Source organism: Pempheris klunzingeri, chromosome 16 (assembly GCF_042242105.1).
Source record: "Pempheris klunzingeri isolate RE-2024b chromosome 16, fPemKlu1.hap1, whole genome shotgun sequence".
NCBI classification, from domain to species: Eukaryota; Metazoa; Chordata; class Actinopteri; order Acropomatiformes; family Pempheridae; genus Pempheris; species Pempheris klunzingeri.
In genome coordinates this window covers 16,067,480-16,089,565 of record NC_092027.1, presented here as the reverse complement: position 1 = coordinate 16,089,565, position 22,086 = coordinate 16,067,480, and the positions used below count along the sequence as shown (strand labels likewise).

General features: G+C 42.4%; 1 protein-coding gene across 1 annotated transcript in view; it reads right to left on the bottom strand.

Annotated features, from left to right (window-relative positions):
* adgrb2 (adhesion G protein-coupled receptor B2) overlaps nt 1-18,918 on the bottom strand; it is a 136,620-nt gene extending 117,702 nt beyond the window's left edge. The window contains exon 1 of the mRNA XM_070846491.1: nt 18,030-18,918. Within this exon, the coding sequence (XP_070702592.1) occupies nt 18,030-18,918 (889 nt within the window). The remainder of the gene's footprint in view (nt 1-18,029) is intronic.
* Nucleotides 18,919-22,086: the final 3,168 nt, after the last annotated feature.

Genomic DNA, 22,086 nt, shown 5'->3' with positions numbered 1-22,086 from the left:
CAGTCTTTCTCGTGTGACCTCTCTGTTCCTCTCTACGTTCCACCTCTCTCTCTCTCTCTCTCTCCCTTCTCCTTCAGTATCCATAAGTCTTCCTACAGAATTTCCTGCATCAGCTGAATGCCACGCTGATTAATCACTTGATTATTTCTAGCCAATAGTCACATTGATTAACTTTGCCAAACGATGGCTTTCTGGTTGACTTCCCACAGCAGAGAGGATTCTTTTTTGCAGACTTCTGATGGGAAACAAGTCATAACCAGGGGATATCTCTGCAAAGCTCTGCAATGGAAGGTCATCCATGTCTGTGACATCTTGGAAAGATCACACACCACTGAGCAACAAAGAGCATTGAGCTCCCTTTGCCACAAAGAAAAAGAAAAGGCCTTCTGTTCAGACAATTCCTTAAGGGGTGTTAACAGAGACGTTAACAGAAGAAATCTTGACCAGGGTTTTTTTAGTCGCCCTTTCAGATCCTGAGCCGTTTAAAGTTATTGTTACAAAAAAAAAAGACAATGTGATGCAACATACACACTATCAAGCTATGTTTGGGCACATCAAAAAAAAAACAACATTTCAATCACTTGTCTCTTTAGAGAACCTCTTGGGCTGCAGTGTGCTGTCACATCCAGAAACATTCGAGGACCACTGTTGCCTTACATCATTGTCTCACTGAGCCCAGCTACCACAATTTCCCTTGAAGGCTTCAAACAGCGCGCACACACAAACACAAACACACACACACACACACACATACACACTCACACACACAAACACATACAAACACACACAGGCAATATGCCAGGTCTATCTCCAGCTCCATAGGTGGCATCTGCTAGAACAGGAGATCGTAAGTGAAATGAAAACACTGAGACAAATGGAAAGGAAGATGAGCTTGAAGTCGAGACAAGTCTTGCTTTCAATGCTCCCCAACACACACACACACACATTTAGAATAGTCTAAATGTGTGTAGCTGTGTGTGTAGATGGCTTATTTGACTTATGGGGGGCACAAAGAGATTCCACAGAGAACATGATGGAGGCGAGTGCAAGCTTAACTGAGCTCACCTAAAGCAGTGATTAAACGCTGGAGATGGAGGGTGTACGAGCTCAAATAGCTGCACTTAAGTACTTGAAATAGTGAATGTAACGTAATGATAGTTGCATAAAAAAAAACAGTGTCTGAAATTGTCATTTTCATTTAACATGGCTGACTAAGTGCACTTGAGAGTTTTCTAATTTGCGCTTCAATCCATGGAAATATGATATCATGGGATCAACTTCAAATTTAAAAGACTTCGTTTTCCCGAGTGTTTGTGTGTCAACCCTTAGGCGGCCCAAGCATCATTACCGTGGTAACGACCTCTTAAGCCACAAAGTTGATAAGGGACAGGGCAGTTGTCCGAGTGCACTTTTACAAACTGGCAGCCAGCTCTGTTACACTTCATCAAAGCCAACAGCTGCTTGTGTGCATGTGCTTCTTTTCCTCTATCTATGAGTGCTGCTGCACGTTCACAAATGTGTGCGGCTGCATCTGTGTGCATGACTGTGCCCAGGAAAAGGGTAATGAGGACCGCTGGGGCTCATTTAAACAACCAGGGTTCACTAACGGAGAAGCGAGCTGAAGCTCCAACCCTCCCCGGGGCGAGGGAAAAGCAGAGGAGTCCCAGTGCTTCTCAGTCTTATGATCTCCAGCCCGCATCGGATCAGGACTCAGCCACATGCCTCGAAGCACACACCCTGATCCCTGACCCCTTACCGAAGCAGGCCCACCACCCTCAGCAGATATGATCCATAAGATAAGGAACTGTGTTCTGTGGGTGTGAGCAATCCTTTAGGGCCATACTGTCATCCCACCTCCACATTGTCACATCTTTTTTTTTAGCAGTTTTCTCTGCTAATGATCATCTCTATTATACCACCATAGGCAGTTACAAATGTTGAAGCTAAATCTGTTGAATGTAATCAATTCATCAGTGACACCTCAGTACTAAGTTTTTCCTATTTGAGTGTTTTTCTTAATCTAAATAAAGCGTATGCGCAAAGACTCATGAGAGAACACCTACACATAAAAACACACAGGCGCACACACCCACAGTAGCCTCATCACCTTACATTGATTTCCCGCTGGCCAACCAACTGCTTAGCCATCTTTGTGGTGACAGGTTGACCCATGAGGCCTGTTAGATGCTCACATGCACACACACACACACACACAGAGGGAGCTATCCTGCAGCCTTTAGGGAACTCCCTGAAGCATTTATTGACCACAGAGAGAAAGTGGCTATTAATCTGACAAAGGCTTAAAAGCCTGTCACCGTCTGTTTGTGTGTGTTTGCTTGTATGACGCGAGTACATACGTGCAGGTGTTTGTTATCTACAAGTTTATGCATTTGCAGATGCCTTTGCTTAAACGTGCATTAATGTGTGCATATCTAGGCTGTTTGTTTGCATGCATAAATGAGTGTAGCATTCCTGTGTAAACATCCAATTAAGATATAACTCCAGTTAGGAAAAAAGAAGAACTCCTCTACATGTGTTACATAATTAATTGCAGTGTCAAAGGTCTGCCGTTTGGCCCTCATGACACCTTTTAAAAAGGCAAGGTGAGTCTGTCTAGCCTTCCATTCCAGCAAATTACCGTCATACTGTTACTTCTGCCAGTTCAACACCCCAGAGGCAAACCTACAGGCCTGACAGAGCAACAAGATAATGAGAGGACTGAGAAAGAGAGACAGAGCGGCGGAGAGAGAGAAAGAGAGAATGAAGGGCATACAATGACTCAAAAATCTGGTGTACTTGCGTGCATCTGTGCGTGCACTTATGCCACCATTTATCAATTAAAGCCTTAAGATCCCTCACTTTTCATCTTGGCATCAAAGAAACAACTTATTTGTTGAGCATTAAAAAGCCATGCTGTGAGTACAGAGTGGTGCCGTGAGGTCAGAAATGGTGAGGGACAGAAAAGATCTGTCTTATGTCTCTGTGTTTCTCCGCCAAGAACATCAACTTAGAGGAATTTGTCTCCGGAGCCTTGTTATTGTCAACTCAATGTTAGAGGCCATTGTGCTCTGAAGTGTCACACCCACAGCAAGGCGCACGAACAAACAAACGTGGATTCCATCAGCTCAAATAAGCATTAGCAGTATGCTTTTTTTCCAGCATAAAAAAATGGTTTGACGTGTTGTGCAGCTGTTGCACAAGTGCTGAATTGTTGCACCCTCTTTCCGTGTGTCTACGTATGTGTGTGCTTCTACAGTGTGCGTGCCTTTGGCGCGTCCTTTGTGAATGATGGCTTTGCTAAAGTGCTGTGAAGAGAAACATTGGTTTGCTACGCCTTTGATTCATTGCTAGTGTGAGAGAAATTTGCATAGCAGGCAGACTCAGGGCAGATCTGGGCTCTCGTTAGCCGGGTGGCTAGATACTTCATCATTATCATCAGGTTTGTGCTTCGGCTCCAGCCGCTCTGCCCTTGCTCATAATCTTTAAGCAGGCTTTGCAGAGGGAAAAAAAAAAAAAAAAAACAGTTAAAGTCTTGAACAAATTAGGATGCTTTGCCTTGTAGCAATGCAGTGTGGGTAAAGGCACTCGCGGTTATTTCTGGATGATATCCTCCGCACATCAATGTTTGTTGTCCGACCACTGGTCACTCACATACAGTAGGATTCACCTGTCAACCTGTTATTCTGTCTACACAGGTACACCACATTCTCTCTCTCTCGCTCTCTCTCTCACCCACTATTTTTCTGTGTCTCTCTCCCTGACAGGCTTGCTGCAGCGCTTTCAGGGACAGTGCTTGTTATAGAGGACATGCTGACGAGTGTCGATCGATACTGACTCCCAAACCACAGCATCCGTCTGGGAGCTGTGTGTGTGTGTGTGTGTACATGCACATTGTGTGTATGGGCATCTGTGCGTGCATATCTGTCGGTGTACGAGCAAGATGTTTGGCACTCAGGATACACACATGCGGATGCTGCTGTCATACAATTCATTGTGCCCTTGAGGGTGTCAGCTCTCATTTGCACGGCGATGTGGGTGCGTTTGCGCGTGCACGTTTGTGTGATGGATTTAGCTATCAGTTTATGGGGGATTATATGGACAGCTTCCACAGCTATTTTTCTCTATGAATATTTTACCATCATATAAACAAAATGCAATTTCAAGGCAGCTATGCATATGGGAGTGACAGTGGGGGCAGAGAGGAATTGTGGCTCTGTGCCAAGTTTGTTGCAATCAAGTGAAATTATAGGTCAGGATTAGCTGGGTTGGCACAGGTGTAGATGCTCACGTTGAAGAACTTTAACGAAATTTGCGAACCAAAATGTCTATGCAGTTCCACTTGACCACATTTGAGTCTGAATTGGCTGCAGTGGCATAAAGTACTTGCAGCAGGGTATGAAAGAAAAGGAAACGAGACGGAGATGGAGACTAAGAGTGTTTCTTCTTCCCTGAGTCTTAAATCCGCCATGGGTAACTGCTGTAGTGTGACAGTAGGCTTATAACAGCCAGTGTGTCGATAAATCCCCAGCGCATTTATTTCCTGCAAGACCAAGTAAGCATACCTCGCTTTATGTCCCCTGCAGAACAAAAAGCCAAGGTGATATTTTTCCCCCCTATCCACTTATTTGTTCCATTATTTATATATTAATGGGTTCACATACATCATAAACTTTTATAGTAGTCCTAGTCAGTGCCTGGACAGAGTATGATCATTATATATGAATTGTTTGTCACCTCCTCAACTTTCCATTCTCTTTCTGGATATACCGCTCTTTGTTGTGTATTCATTAGATGAAAGTTCTCTTCATTTGCATGATAGCGAGCACATCGGCTCACTGAAACATTAGGCAAAATTGTTAGTGATTAAGTTCAGTCCTCCGAACATCACATTAGATATGCAGATTACTGTATTTTCCAAGAAAAAAAAAAGCAATAAAATACTAATGGTGGACTCACAATAATTAAAAAAAAGCCTAATGGGATCATTATTCAAAGTTGCTCTGACAATTAGGAGTAACAAGTTTATTTGAAGTGCAAAAAGAGTCAGAGAAACTGACTCACAACCTCTCTAATGGAAAAGTCTGTAAATGGAGGCAAACCAGTAACTGTGGAGACCTTTTTATTTATTTCTTTACTACTACTACTGTTGCTTTTTTCTTTTCTTTTCTTTTGCCTTTTAGGTAAGATTCCTATATACGGGGAAACTGATTTGACAATAAATATGTCTGTGTGTGAGGCCACTAATCCCACTAATCCTAAACCATGCAGAGACACATATGCATACATACAAAGCAATGCCACACACGCACACACACACACACACACACACACACACACACACACACACACACACACACAGTCCCCAGTCAAGGACATCGGTAGGGTGAATATGAAAACACATTTAAGTGCTTCTTAAACCTCCACAACCTGACATCCATTTCTGAGCTCCCGAACACACACACACACATACACACACCAATACACACACCAAATATGTTGCTGACCATGGTGTCCCCCCACTGGTCCATTAGACTCCCATGCAGATGATATCATCTCTTGTCGGCATGCAGGGAAGGAGGCAGGGATGGGAGGAGGGAGGGGAGATTTCGCAGCACTGCTGGAGACTGTCTGAAGGGGAGAGTTATCTTGAAAGCAAAGAGCCATGGATGAGTGGAACAGAATGACGGATGGCCAAGGTAAGGAACACACACACAAGCACCTACCAACGCACACACGCGCAGCTTCCCATGTGTTTTTTCTAAACTCGTGGGGCAAGATTTCCTTGTCTTGTAATGATTTCTAAATAGGGCCTCATTGCCCAGGGATATATTTAATTGCCACAGACCGGCTGGTGATGCTAATGTGTGCTGACAAAAAGAGAGCGAGAGGGAGAGCGAGAGAGAGAGAAGCTAGTCACACTTGTTTTGAAGTAACTTTGACTTAGCAAGGGCACGAGCGATTGTCACTCAGTGGTCAGCATTACGCATCTATTTCTCTATGACTTTTTTTGGGGGGGGCCGGGGGTATTGTAGCTACTGGAAGCGGCTCCTGTCACATGCAGCTCACTAGCCCACACCGCACACACACACACACACACACACACACACACACGTGTCCACCTCCATGCCAGCCTATTGTGTTCTTCCTGCACTGAGTTGCCAGATTCCCTCGCAGTAACCATTATGTATCCCTCTCTGTTGCAAAGTGTGTGTGTTTTTGCTCACTTGTGTGTGTGTGCATGCCCATGTGCTTGTGTGTGTGTGTGTGTGTATGATAATCTAGTATTTCATTGGGTGTCATCACTACCAAGTGAGACCCACCCTCAGGAGGAGGACCACAGTTCTTTTACTCCCTCTTACTGTCACTTTACACAATGGATGATGCATTGTTCACAAACACACACTGGCACATACTGTGGGAACACACATGCGTGCGTACACACACACACATCCTCATCCTCTCTGTGTGCGTGGGTGTTTGCATTATGTACTCAATGCTTTTAGAATGAATGTGTGAGCGCTACAGTGACCAGCTCCCAACAAACAAACAGGAGAGTAGCAGCATAGAACAAAACATCGTCATACTTTATGGCTGGGGGTGACTTCATAATAAACTTAAAAATAGCTTATTTTGGTTGCTTGCATGAGTGAGCAAATCTCTGAATGTGTGCTTGTTGGAATGTACTGCGTGTGTGTGTTTGTGTATGTGTGTGTGTGTGTGTGTGTTTGGGAAGCATCCCTTCCTGTATTAGGATAAATGGCCTTGTCTATCATGTAAGGCTGTGTCTGGCAAACAGATTCCCCTCACGTCAGGCCGGATGAACACAAATGAGTTCCCCAGAGGAGACATTTCAGGGGGGAAGAGTGTCCCCGTGACACTTATCGTGAAGGACATCTTATGGGTAAAGAAGAGAAGGTGTGTGTGACAGCCAGAATGCAAGCATGGCTGTACCATGCGTGAATGTCGTATTTAAACACGGAGAGCGCCCATGACTACATGAAAATACAAGCCTATACACTGAACTTAAACGCACTGCAGCAACAGTGTGGAAATGAATCTTGTCTTGATACTGTGATGTGAAAAAATGCATTTACATAATGGCAGGCCATCTGTCATACCCCTTGCTCCTAGGTATCAATAACCCCTGTCTGCCTCGGTACTGTATGTCTCTCTTGGTGACAATACCATCAGCTCACTTCTGGAAATGGATGGAAGCCGCACCTATAGCACTCTCAGAATAGCATTAGATAACCACTGGTTGTCAACTACTATGGCGCTCTCAGTGTCATTCCACCAAGAGGTAATTATACTGCCATTGTAAATCTTCTTGATGGCTTGGCAAGTTAGATCATCTTCTCACATGCCTGCGTGCGCGCATACAGTCGGGGATGCATACATGCTTTATGATGTGCATGCTCAGACGGAAGCACGTACGCACCGCAGTGTAACCGCTGTGGGCTCAGGTGGCCAGTTGTTTACCACATGGGTCACAGCATCCTACTCGCCACGCACGATTGCATCATAAGTGGACCACATGCACTCAAATTCATCATCTATACAACGACTCACATGCTATTCGCCATGTTTAGAAATTAAGAAAACTTGCTATATTCGTATTTATGTATTGAAATGGTCTCCATTGAGTCCTTACTGCATAAGAGGGTGACTTGAAAGTGACCTAAAGATTAGCAGCTCCTCATTCACATGAGGAGTCATCGACTTCACTCAGTGACTCAGTGGATGTTTGTGACTAAAAATAACAAACTGATCAATAGACATAGCAGTAAATCAAAGCTGGGTGCATTAAGTGAGAGAAACAATGGAACAAAATGGAACCAGCATAATTGAATATTATTATAGCCTCTTCCCAATGTCAGATTTTTTTTATATGAAGCTAGAGTCAGAGGATAAAGTACTAGATTTTTAAAGGAAGTCTGTGGAGTTTATGACCACTAGTGGAGCTACGGAGGAATGTGCAGTTGGTTTGCTGGTGTGTGGTGCAATGACAAACATAGCAATGCCGAACTAAAGTCAGAGAAGAACAAGCATGGACGTAACCAACAGAGAAAAGTAGCCTTACAAATGTTTTGTGAGGACGGAACATAGAATCTATAATCAATCGTGTTATTAGATTACGCACCACTAGCTATTTCAGCCATGAAGCCATGCTTATGTCCATAAGGTCAACCTATTGTTGACTCCTGGTTTGGGCCTGTTTTCCAGTCACACACTGGAGCTTGTGTTACACTGCAGAACACAGTTGTTTGCCTGTGCAAAGCAGTCAAATAAAAGGGTGTTTTCGTGCAGGTGAACCATCACTCAGTCCTCGCAAACAGTTGTCTAATTCAAATGCGTCACTCCAAACTGCCTGTCAACACTTCGTTCACACAAAATGTCATTGTTGCCAGCAATGCAAGGGTTTGTGTTTGAAAATCAGTGTGGATTGTCGCTCGCGCATATTTTTTGTAAAACCGCAATGACACAAAATGTCAAACCTGTCACAGAGATTTGCATGGTTGGAGTTTGAAATTGCAATATTTTTATATCATCACGCAACTGGAACTTCAGAGAACAGATACGCGCACGCACACACACACACACACACACAGAGTCAAAAACACACATGAAAACACAGGCCTGCTGGGATTGCATCACATGACTGTGGGCACAGCTGCACTATGGGATGCCCGCCTATTTTTTCAGTTAATCGATCACATGAAGCCACTGAAGCTTGACTAGGAGTTACTGGGCTAGAGAGTGATATAGACTGTTTAAATGTGTGTGTGTGTGTGTGTGTGTGTGTGTGTGTATGGTGCGGTAATACATCTCTGTACTCCATTATTATCGAATTGCTCTCCGACTACACTAGAGCTGCATGAACCTTCTGAAACAGTCTGTAGGTTGTCATCCATTCATTCACACACACACATCATGCACTCACTCTCCACACACACACAAATGTACAGGTCTCCCATGGCGGGGAGGCAACATGGGGTCTCTAGAGGTTAGCTAATTTGGCCCACTGGTGCCTTAACCACATCTCCCTTACTTCACTTCATCTCCTCCCACTCACATTTCGCTCCAGACTTCCGCTCTCTGTCTGAAATATCCTGCACACAAATCTACTCTGCCTTTGCTGCAGCACTCCTCTTAACATCATACAATTTTCATTAGGTGCAGACGGAGTGATGGCCCTAATTCAGAGCCAACCTTTGGCCCTCCTCCATCCTATCCCCTCTACCAGTTAAATCCTCTGGGATCTCAGAAGGGTATGGAGTCGGGGGAATGGATACTGTGCTCTGCTCTACTCTAGTATATGTATATTGTGCATGTATGTTTTCATATGCGCATGTGTGATCTGTACAGTATTTTTTAACATTTGTGCTTTATTTAGGTAGTTAGGGTTAGAGAAGATATTTGAGTATACTGCATTAAGACTATTAAACTTAATACAGTGTTAAACTATACAATATTATACAATATTAAACTATTTTCTAAACTATTTCAACTTTAAAAAGTTGAAACTTTAAAAAGTTGAAACTTTAAAAAGTTGAAATGTGGCACATTTTCTCTAATAAAGTCACATAACAGACTGATTGAATGGAAAATGAAAGATACCGCTCTGACGAAGAAAAGATAAAACCAAAAACATCCTGGACCTGCATGCACAATATGAGGAGTTTAATATCAGAGCTGTGCCATACTTGTGGAACCCTAAACACCGTGTCTTCTTACAGAATATGAAGGCAATATATTCTACACCCTTAATTGGAGATTCAATTTATCCCTGTCTGAAATCTGAGCAAATGATGTGCATGTTTGAAACTATTTTCTGTTGAAACTAAGATCTACAGTATCACATTTTTACTGAACTACAGTCTAAATTAATCTCTTTGTTGACTACTCTATGTGCAGATGGTTGCTGTGGGTGGTACAATGAGACACTAAGTAATGTATGTGGTACAGTAAATATGGAGTATGCATGCCTAAACTGCAAATGTATTCAGAAACATCATTTTCCTAGGGAGGTCTTGCCACCGCACAATGAAACAGGACAAAGAGGTCTATTTAGTGGAAGGTACACACTATAATTTTTCCTATATTTCTGATTTATGACATTTTTAATAGCATCAACAGGAAGTTGGCCCGGGCTGCGTAACTTCTGAAATATGGCCAAGGCCAGACAGTGTACTATATACCAGTCCATACTGATCTGCAGAGATCTGTTGAAAAAACCGGAATGGATATAAATGGCAAGGTGTGTATGTCTGTGAGTGTGTGTGTGTGTGTGTGTAGGGGGCCTTTGTTGGAGCATAAAGGGGCTCAGTGCTCGCAAAGAGAGAGCCATAGCTCATGAGCACAGAATACTAATCCAGTTGCCACAGTCAGAGTGAGCAGACACTCCTTCACACACACACACACACATACACACATTTTCCCTTCATTCATTTCAGGGAAAAATCACAGCGACTATATCACACGGCACGCAATTACTCTTTGTTATCAACTGTAGCATATGTGCATTTTTCACTGTGTGTGCATGTGTGCTGGTAGATTTAGGGGAATTAAAACACCTGTATGTACTGTGCACCAGTTCAGTGTGAATATAAACACCTATCTCGCCCATGCTGCTAAGGACACATGCAAGAAAACACACAGCTCTCTCTGCTCTAATTACCAGAAAGCAGATAGTATTCCATGAGGAAGGGATGAGCTGTCCGTGTGTGTGTGTGTGTGTGTGTGTGTGTGTGTGTGTGTGTGTGTGTGTGTGTGTGTGTGAGTGTGCTTAAGTGTGCGTGTATGTAAGTGATGGACCAGTGGCTCCTGCTCAATGCATTGGTGATCTAGTCCCAAGAGCCCCAGCCAAATCCCAGTCCCCTCTCTAGGTTTCTCTCTCTCTATCCTCTCTCTCCATCTTTGTCTCTCTATGCCTCCCTCCTTTCACAAAAAAAAAACACACGCACACACACAGTCCCACAATGATTGCTGTGGAAGTGCTGTGTGTGTGTGTGTGAGAGAGAGAGAGAGAGAGAGTGTGTGCAGTGACATGCCAAGAGAGTAGGGCAGGTGTTCAGCTTCAAGACCTACTTGTGGGACAATTTGATAATGGACCATATACCTAAATCAAGACAGAGCCAGGAAAAGGAAATCTTATTCATAGTGATTGAGATGGCGATACTGTAAATATGCAGACTTGCCATAAAGTGATTTATTTGAAACTGCAGTATGACATATAGGCAGGCATGTAATCGAGCACAGACTTAGTATACGCTTAATGAAATAGAAATGCATAGATGCTATTTTTTCCACATTTCATAGAAGTCAAGTGTTTTATTATGTAGATTGAAGTTAAGATTTATTCACAAAAGCTGGTATTGAGCTATTATAAAAATTGAAACAATTCTAGTCTTTTCTAGCTGATGAATGTCCCCGTGTCACTCACTGCAAGTCTGTAGAAAACAGAATTAAAAGAAAGAGAACGAAAACCACTGCAGTAAAAAAATAAAAAAAAAGTCTGCCCTTGCAGTGGTGCCTCACACTGCTGGTGGACTTTACAACCTGAATGACCTGAATGAGTCGTGACTGCACTGAGCCACATAGCAACATAGCAAAGCAAGCACCAAGTCCACTATTATCACAGTATTATCATCCTTATATACTAAACCCTTACCAAAAAAGTGTCTGCAATTACTTAAACTAATGGTTACGTTTGTTTAACAGCGAGAGTTGACTCGTAACGAGGAGCAAAGCAGAAAAAGTGTTTCTGTTTCACTCTATGGATCATAATGTAATGGAACATAATATGATAAGTTTTGACCAGTGGTTAAACTGTTGAGCACTGTTTTAATTGTTCAGATGAGAACACCTGTCAATAGATTTAAGTGTTTTTGGAGGACCAGAAGCTCGGTTTGTCGTTTGTTATTATTCAAAGCATTTCGTTTTTTGATGAAATTCAGCTCAATGTGGTTTAAACGCTAAACTTTGGGGTATCAATGCTGCAAATCATACCATGATTACCACTTAGGAGTGGAAACACCAACATACAGCCCCTCTGACAAAGTTTAGAGGGAAGCGTCAAGCTTCCAGCCACAAGTTAATGTGTGCAAGCCACCTAATTTAATTAAAGGACAGCAGTGGTGGCTACTGCAGCAAGATGGATGAGCCAACACTGAGGATGGTGTAATTTCCCCATGAATGATTGATGAATGATTGAGAAAAATGGTGTTAACTCTATACTCTATGTAAAGATATTCCCAGCACAAATTACACGTCTTTACAACCCATAAGAGCTGATAACACTGAGAGGCTTATACCACAAAAAGATGAATGCAAAGAATGCTAAGGAGCTCTATATCTTGTGCAGATCGCAGCTCTAACCCCTTATTCCCTGTAGTTATCAATCACTAGGGAAGGCATCCATCATCCATCATGGTGACATATTCGCCGCGACGCTAGTGGTGCTGTGGATGGCACACATACAGCCAGCATAAGCACAAATGTTTGACCCCTCTTGATCCATCCACGCTGTAAAACAACATGCCAGTGTATAAAAGAACTATATCTCAAAGATCACACTAAATAAAATATAAAGTATTTGATACCATGTTACACGAATATTTAATAAAGGCCAAACTTGGTTTCATCAGCATCACATCATTAAAGTTTGTAGACTGTAAAGGAGAATGGAGTCTTTCACACCTCTGATAACATATATCAGAGATGTGAAAGAGGAAGCTATAAGTCTGGGAATCACCAATATCAGAGGGATAAATACTCCGAGAACCATGAACGTCTGTACGAAAATTTGGTGCCAATCCATCCAGTAGATTTTGATATTTCACAGAATAAGTGAAAGCTTTGACCTGCCGGCAGTGCTATAGAAAAAGTCAGGAGTCACAAGGATTCATTCTCTATGAATGTCTGTACAAAATGTCATCTCAATCCATCTAATAGTAGAGATATTTCAGTCTGAACTAGAGTGGTGGACTGACAGGCAGACTGTCGTCATCCCTGGAGACATGAATGGCAAAAAATGTTGGCCCGGTAGGGTTTTCAGACCGGGGCTACTCCTCATTCTAAACTGAAAGGGATACTCTGTATATGCAATATAATACATTCTCACCAACACGTCCACCTTACAGACATTTTCAGATGTAACTATTAAACAGCATTTTGAAACTGTTTTTTAAGTCTGTTTTATTATGACCTCACACCTTTCGGTAATTTTTTTGTATTTATGTATTATCTTGAATGTTGCTTGCATTCATTCATTCTTGTTAATCTTTCGCAGTATGACCTTGTGTGCTTTGTAACTATACAGTACAGCACATATATATCTGGTTTTTCACTGGTATTCACCAGTGAATGCAGTTGGAGGTAGTGAGTGAAGCTCATTGCATTCTTTCATGTGTATCTAGCCAATGTGCAAAGCAGGCTTGACTGCCAGATTTTTTAGTTTCAGGAAAACTACAAACACTACACTAAAAACTACATTCACTTCCTGAAACAAGTTTATGATAATTTTCAGGTCACATTTGGGAGAACAACTTAACTTAAAGGCAGATAATAGTATAACTGACGGTAAGTTAGCAATGTTACAATTTTTCTTTCAGTGATAAACACTAGCTGCATGTGATAAAACAGTTAGAGTAATTTTTCCAGGCAAAACACATATAGTCAGGCAGAGGAGTTTGGCGGTAAATCAACCACCAACTGAATCTCCAGTTACTGGTTCATTTGGGCTGAAAGAGGACCAAGGCTGGAGGGAGGGAGGGAAAGGTAGCACCAAGATCAATAATAATGACGACGTTACCATGGTGAGGTGGAGAAAAGCAGTGAACACGAGAAGGTTTGTTTTTGTTTTGTTCAAACACATTCCCTGTCGATTATGACTTGCTGTTGGCTGCATGTTGGCCTTTGTGTTGATCTGTGTATTTAAGCGTGGCAGGACTTGTGCAAGTACAGTGCTTTAGAATGAACAAGACTCTTCTCTACTCTTGGTCAGAGTAGCTAAACAATAAACTATATGCCAAGCCTTCCTTGGTCCATATAGCACACTGATCCATTTACCTGTATTATATTTCACTGACAGTGTTTCTTGAACCTTTCGCACAAGAGAAGGATGTTTTTTTGTGTGAAAAGTACGAGATGACCTTCGTGCTAAATAAAAGCAAGGTTTGAAACCTTCACTAGCTAATAAGGTAGGAAAAAACAAGTTTATTTTATATAGCATAACTTGGCTTGCATTGCCCCTAAATAGCCAATTTATATGGAAATGAGACAATATTTGTTTAACTGTGTTTTACATAGATATGTGGTACAAATCTGCTCAGTGTTATGAAGTAATACATTCATAGATTTGACAAAAACCCAGGGCCTCTCTTGCTAAAATCAAAAATATACATATGGACTTAAAATCTAAAGTCACATTACAGATTCCACTGAGCAAATCTTCATTAGCATGTGTACTTTTCAAAAAGAAATGATGTCTCTCTCATCTGATGGCAAATTATTGACAGATTCCACTGGAACAGAGAAATGATTTCCCATCGGGTCACCTAATGTCAGGAAAAGTATAATTTGGTCACTGAACCTGTAATACCTATAATATAGACACAGGATCCTCATGAAAGGCCTTCCTCAGCTTTAGACAGAGAGACCTGCTGAAAATAATACAATGAGCTTACTGAAGGTCAGTTGGTATAATAGACTATTGTCCATCACACCCACAATCACAATAGGCAGGTGAGCACTCTGCTGAGCATTGTCCACAAAAGAGATAGTACAGATAGATACAGTCCATCCTGTTTTTAAGGCAAAAACACCTTCCTGATGAGATCAAAGTCAATTATATTCGACAAGGTATTTGTATGAATTATTTATGTATATTTAAAATCTCTAGAAAATAAATGACTACCTGCAATGAGGAGTATTATTAGCTCAAAGAGAGACAGATCATAGATCAAGTCATAATGCTCAGGTTTTCAATCTGCATTTTGTACAGTATAAATCATTGGATCCGTTTAACCATAACTGTCCTCATACAGTACATACCCAGAAATTAACCTCCTGCCCATGCCTCTGTAGCTTTTGTCTCTTTTCTGCTTATTCTCAGTGGTTAAGATCAAACATAAAAATCGTTCGTTTGTATTGAGCAATAAAATATATATTTCCACTCAAGGCAAAAGAGTGAAGTGCCACCTGTATATCGATGAGTGTCTCAAAATGTTCAACCTCAGAAAAGTGAATGCAGTCTGTTAGAGGACATTCACAGACATTTAAAAAGATAGGGGCAGAATTCATTCAGTACTTACAAGCGAAGCTATCAATCAATATCACAAAGCAGCATAACATTTTCTCCTAGTTACTGTATTGCTACCTTTTGATATGCTTTTAGAATTCCTTTTGTCGTTCTAATGATTTAGTTTTCTTCTCTTAATTGAATGTGCTCTATAACTACATTCATTGCAAAATGACACGGCAAAAAAACAGTCAATGGCTCTAAATAGAAACATGCTTTTAAAAAAAAAACATGTCTATTTAGCAATGTGCTCTTCTGAAAATGTCTTGGTATTCCAAAATTGTGGCCATAGATTATTTGGGTTACTCACAACAAACAGGGGTCAGTATGTGCGTTATTGTTTAATGTCAAAAAGCACCAGACTCTCGAAACTCAAATACTTGTGCAAGTGTTTAATGCTCTAGAGCATATATGTCAAACTCAAGGCGAGATAATTTCATGTGACTATTAAGAATGGCCCGTCGGTAAACAGCACTCCCACCTCTCATACTACAAATCCCACAATGCACTGAACAGCTGCCACGCTAGTCAGGACCCGTGCAGCAGCCCCTCCTCCCGCAGGTATAACGACACACCGATCAGCAGATCAATGCCTCGCTCAGCTCTGTTATAGTGACACTTATGGCGCGTTTCCACTAGTACCTACTCAGCTCTACTCAGCGTAGGTACAGAGTAGGTACTAGTGGAAACGCGCCATTAAGCTAGCCCCCCCCAAATAAATGGCTAAACGAAAAGTGGACTTTGAAAACAGAGACTTTCAAAGCAGGTGGGGGGCAGAGTTTTACCTGTTTGTCGATATCGGAGGTAAACCTGTGTGTCTTGTTTGTGGAGCTGATGTGGCCATAATTAAAGAAAAGAAAAAAAATATTTAAAATTCTATTTATTTTATTGAGGAAAAGTTGTTGAAGTTTGGCTGTTTAAATTCATATTTCTGGATAAAATCTATATTATTATTATTATTATTATTATATTATATACTATAATAAAAGAGTCACTTTTAGAGTCTTCACTAAATGTTGAGCCCGTTTGGCCCGCGACTTAGACCCTGTTTTAAATTTTGGCCCTTTCTTTGATTGAGTTTGACACCCCTGCTCAGGAGCTGAGCTGAGCTGAGTAAAAACATGAGAAAAAAAAATAATAGAGGGAGATGGAAAGACAGAGATGAGGGAAAAGAAAGAAAGCATTTGAGCTTTGAGTCTCTGATACAGCGAAGGCGTAAATGTTTGTCTTTTACTAGACAGAGAAAGGGGACAGGAGAGAAACTCGATAGAAGCAAGATCCTGGCTCTCACTCTGACAGCTCGATGTTGGGTTTACGGTAAAACTGATATTTTAGGGTAATTAGGACATCGGGGAATTATTTGAAAGAAAACACTTTTCCATACACAAAGGCTTGGCAACATCTCTCCAGGCTATCTCCCCATCAAGGACTCTCCGCTGGTTCACAGCAGCTTTTACGAGTGGTGAGTGATCCTTCATAGAGTGACCAGCAGCTAACCAGTAAGCATGCAACATCAGTGTCTTTGAGGTGAGATGCAGAAAAACCAAACGGAGCTTCCAGGCAATTGGCATAAGTTTAGCATCACCCTGACACTTGGCATCCATTTACACAGCGGCGCTATCCCTTTGGATTTTTGTCTCAAGCACTGGTGCATCAGTCCAAGTCGAACTGGTAAAACGTTCACTCATCCTCCATCCTCCCATGTCATGTCTCTTCCTCTATCCCTCCCGTTCTCCCTCTCTGAGTATATTAGATGATAAAATCCCCCCCTGCTGATTGAATCCACAGAACGATAACCTTCCCGTCAGCAAGGTAAGGCTCTCCCTAGAGCTCTCAGTATGTGTGTTAGTGTGTTGTTGAAGGCAGGCCAAGTCTTGCAATAAGAATAACTTGCCTCTAATTAGTGCTGTTCACTCTGCAAACATGTCTATGATCCACCCAAAGGAAAATTCTTATGTAATTCAGTGAACTATGAGACAAACTGTAATGTCTCGCTGTATATCCATGTTTACTTCTACATTAGTCTAATTTAATTACATTAAAGTTATTACTCTGGTAGTAGTGATGGACTGGAATGGTTTAAGAAAGCTTTAGTACAAGCACTTGTCCATCTCTGTATGGGTAAAACATGTATCCATGTCACTTTCAGGCGCACACTTACAATTAAACACGGAGATTTACAGAGATGCACACATGCATACATATTCCAATGTGTTCTCATGTGAAGGGATTGTCTGCCTCATGTTCAATTCATTGATGTATGAATGACCACGTATGTGTGCATCAGTGTCAAATCTGATCTTGTCCTAACATTGTCAACGCGTGGTTTCACACACACACATATACACACACAATAATGTGCAGCATGGAAACTGAAGTCCTGGGAGCCACACCTCCTGGCCACATGGGGGGAATCTCTAAAATATAGATCAGAAGGCTGAATTCCTGATAGCCATTTACAAATCTTTTGATGGAAGGTTTAAAGGGCCCCCTTTGAACAGCTTCGTTTTTTAATTAAAGGCCAACAAACAAAATTCAAATAATAAATTCTCTGTCAAGCAGAGGCATGTGACCTCCCTGAGGTGATATCAAAAGATACCATGATAATAAGGCAAACTTTCCTTGTCTATTGGCTACTTCAAGCTGGGTGCACAAGAAAACATCTTTTCATATGTGGTTGAATTCTTTCAGGGCTTTGGTTAAGCGTGCTTGTGTGAAATAATCCTACCTTGTCGGACATCTCTGGGTGCTATGGCGATTGCATCATTGGAATGCAGCTCAGTGACACAGCAGTCATCGGGAACCTGCGAGCCATTGCTGAAACTGTGGGGTGTCTCCGGGAGCAGTGGAATAGGTGGTGCCATGATGTTGTGGTTTGGACAGATACATCCTGTCTGGGTCATCCCGCAACCATCTCCGTCAGAAACTTCTTGGTCTCCATTGTGACCTGTGCGTAAACACTCCTCAAACCATCGGCAGAGCACGCCGCAGGTAAACTGACTTGAGTTCTCGTTGTTAATGAGTAACACCTCTACCAGTCTCAGCTCCAGCAATTCCTTAGTCACCTGAGGCTCATCTGCAGCTGGATGTCTTGTTAGACATAGTTGGACAAAGTTCTTATCAAACTGTAGGAAGGAGTATGGTCCATCTGAGTTGGATTGGCTGCCACAAAGATCAATGACTTCCTGATCCCTGGCAGTGATGGTCTGTAAGTGAAGGGGACAGCTCTGATTGGCAAGATGGTGGTCAAGGGACAGGAGCATGGGGGAGTGTGTCCGGCAGATGACAGGGTGGCGGGTGAAGCGGAGGTAGAGGGAGTACTTGGTGGGATCTGGGTTTTCCAGGGACCAGGAACAGCCCAATGCCCTGGAAGGAAAGAGCTCCCTTAGGGAGAAAGAGCCATAGAGCACCCCAGCTACAAGGCTGGAGCACGGTGAGGAGATGGACGAGGGGGCCCCTTCTGCCCCAGTGCTGGGGACGCCATCGGCAGCCCCATAGGCAGCCTCAGCCAGGGCAGAGAGAGGAGCTAGAGCGAGGGCAGACACGGCAGCCAGGGCCCCAGCCACAGCCAGGAGAGAGGACAGCACAGACAGACACACCCCACCAGCAGTGTTCATCCTATGACATTCGTCCTGCAGGGGAAGAGAAAAGGATGGGGGGAGAAAGAGTTGTACATTAGATACATCAGGAAATATCTTCAAACACAACCTGATAAAAGCCACATGACACAGGCAAAAGAAGAACTTATCAATATTCCTGTACAAAGAATCATGTCTGGTTGGAAATGTTTCTGGACTGATTTCTCATTGCCTCGGAGTATAGCAAAACTAAGTTCATGGCAGCAGTTTTCATAAAGTTCTTCTTCAAACGCACACACACATGCACTGTCAAAAACACAAACACATCCCTGCTGGGCTGGATTAAAAGGGTTGATGACTTGGCTGTTGAGACATGCACTGTGGGGCTTGCTCTACCCTTTCCTGCTGATATGTGCACACAGACACACAGGCACATGAACACACACTTAGACACACACACACACCATTGCCTGCTGAGCAGCTCCCCCAAGGCTCTGGCAAACTATTACCATCACCGACACAGTGAGGGTCCACCTACAGCCTGATTTTGACTCACACAATACACACACACACTGTTGACAAAAAAAAACATACAGAATATACAGTTTTTGCAGTATTTCGCTTTAAACTACTTCAATACCCACTATATATTTCAGCGCCCTGTGTGTCTGCTCAATCACCTGAAATTTTCAAGTGGTTCTGCATAAATGTACTTTGTGGAGGATGTGTGAGAGATGGGAAATGTTTGCACCACTCCAAGAATAACCTTATAGCATGAGACCCAGAAAAACCTTTTCTAAAATATCACAACGCTCTGAAATTCAACAAATGCCCTGCAACACATAATTTCAACCCAGGGATACAACTTTTTTACTGCAATAGAAGAAACATTTTGCAAAACTTTACAAAACTATTGTGCATCAACACAAAACAGGAAGGTGACGGATGCAAAAAAACTGCAAATGAAGAAAGACCATGACATCTGCACAGTTACCTCCACTGTAACCACCCAGTACACTCCTTAAAGTGTAACTTCATCCCCAAAATCTGAGCCTAACTCTTTCCACTGCACAATTTTGACCAAGCCGCCACTGAGGCCTCCAATTTTTCAAGTGGCCACTTGTGATATTACAATGAAAATGCCCAAAAGGCATTTTCCCCATGATGTGTAATAGTGGTACAAAACGAAAACAATTGAAAGCTACCTAAATGAAATTACTTTACAAATGACCTGAAGACATCATGTCAGGCAAATATACATCCACTCTGCTTGAGCTACAAGGTAAAAGATACATGGAAAAATTAATGTGATCCACCTTCAATCACGTCCCTTCATTCTCCAGCATTGGAGAGCAGTAAGGTCTGTCAATAACCGCCACTGTCCTGCCCTGCATGTGCTAAAGTTGAAAGCATCTGCACTGGTAACATTAGTGTACAGCTGCTAATATTACATTTTTGAAAGTAAAATTGGTTTGGCTTTTGCACCCCTAAAATAAGCTAAGCAAAGACAGGGTCACAAAAACACTGGCACACTAACAATGGCAAATGAGCGGCACAGTGGCCAACAAACAAGAATATAGCGTTAGCGTGTAACTTGGACCCATATGACCCGTCTATCAGGATCAGGATCTCTGCTATAGGCTCAGACTGCCGGGGGACTCCTATGGTGCACTGAGCTCCTGTATTCTCTCTCCTCCTCTTCCTCTCCATCGTTATGTCTCATGTCAGTCAAATGTCTGCCTCTAACTTGTTATCTTCCCCGGAGCATTTCTGTGCTTTCTCATCTCTCAGGTTCCTGTTGATCCTGTGGATCCTAGTCCTGGCCCTGCTGATGTGGTTCTCTGGTTCCTGTGGGTCCTGGTCCTGGTTCTGCTGATGTGGTTCCCTGGTTCCTATGGATCCTGGTCCTGGTCCCGCTGATGTGGTTCTCCATCAGCCAATGGATGTGCGTCTGTCCAAGGCTACAGCCTGTCCGTCCTGGGGATCTGGATCTCTCCTTCACTGTGGTGCTCCTGGAGGTTTCTCTTTTCCCACTGGGTTTTTTGAGTTTTTCCTTCCCGAAGAAGGAGGGTCATAAAGGGCAGGTGATGCCTCGGACAGATCCACCGGACTGATCCTTTGGCCTCATCGACTGCTGGACTCTTTATTAGATTATTTGTTCGCTTACACTTGTTTAGTTCAGTGAACTTTGTAAAGCACTATGAGACACTCTGGTGTGATATTGGGCAACACAAATAAATTGAACTGAATTGAATTGAATCTTTTTCAGAACATGGCAGGCGAACAAATAGGAGATCAGCGATTAATCCTGGTGCAACCAACTACACAGCATCTCTTTAGCGTTGTGTTATTAATTTAAATTGAACACGGCATGGGATTGTTTTCCCCCAAAAAAGGGGCGTGGTGATGAGAGCCTACTCTGGATGACATATTACTGGTCCGATCTATGGTATATTTTTTAACTATGGGTTTTTAATTTTTCTAAGGCTTTTCCAAAGCCCGGAAATTTTTTTTCCTGAGTGACATACGAGCCACTCACTAGACCAGCTGGACCTCGGGCATGAGTGGATGAAAACTACTACAAATATTGAGTGGGCGACATACCCCAGAACCAACCTATCCCTGAAGCTAGAAACTTGGCATATTCGCCAAGCGAGCAATTTGTATTTGAGCCAATTTCGGTCTGGTATCCAGTTCTTAGAATACATCCATGAGTAATATGATCCCCTGGCCAGAGAAAAATGCAGAGTGGCACAGAAATGCAAGGCAAGTATGCCACAGAGGACTCTTTTGAGGGGGAAAAGCCGTGGAAAGACCTTGGTCCTGAGCCGTACCAATTTGCCATATCAATTCAAGTCCTTGGCTCCAAACCCAGTAATGCCCAAAGCCAGAGCTCTCGGCTCTCTCTGTCTATGGCGTAAAAGGCTAATATGATGAACAATCTAACTAGTAACTTTAAATAGCATAAACTCCTATGAATGATGAGTCTCGATCAGCATATTTAGAATTATTTAAACAATTTAGTTTACAGCTCAAAAAACTCATTCAAGTGTGCAGTACTTCTTTAAGCTTTCTGCTGCTGCATTGTCTCACAGGTTTTAAAGCTGTAATCTAAATACATTTACACATGACATGACATCTCTTCTTGTGAATAAGCTGGCTAAAGTGAATAAAAATGATTGATTCCCTTAGTGCTTTTGACTTGTA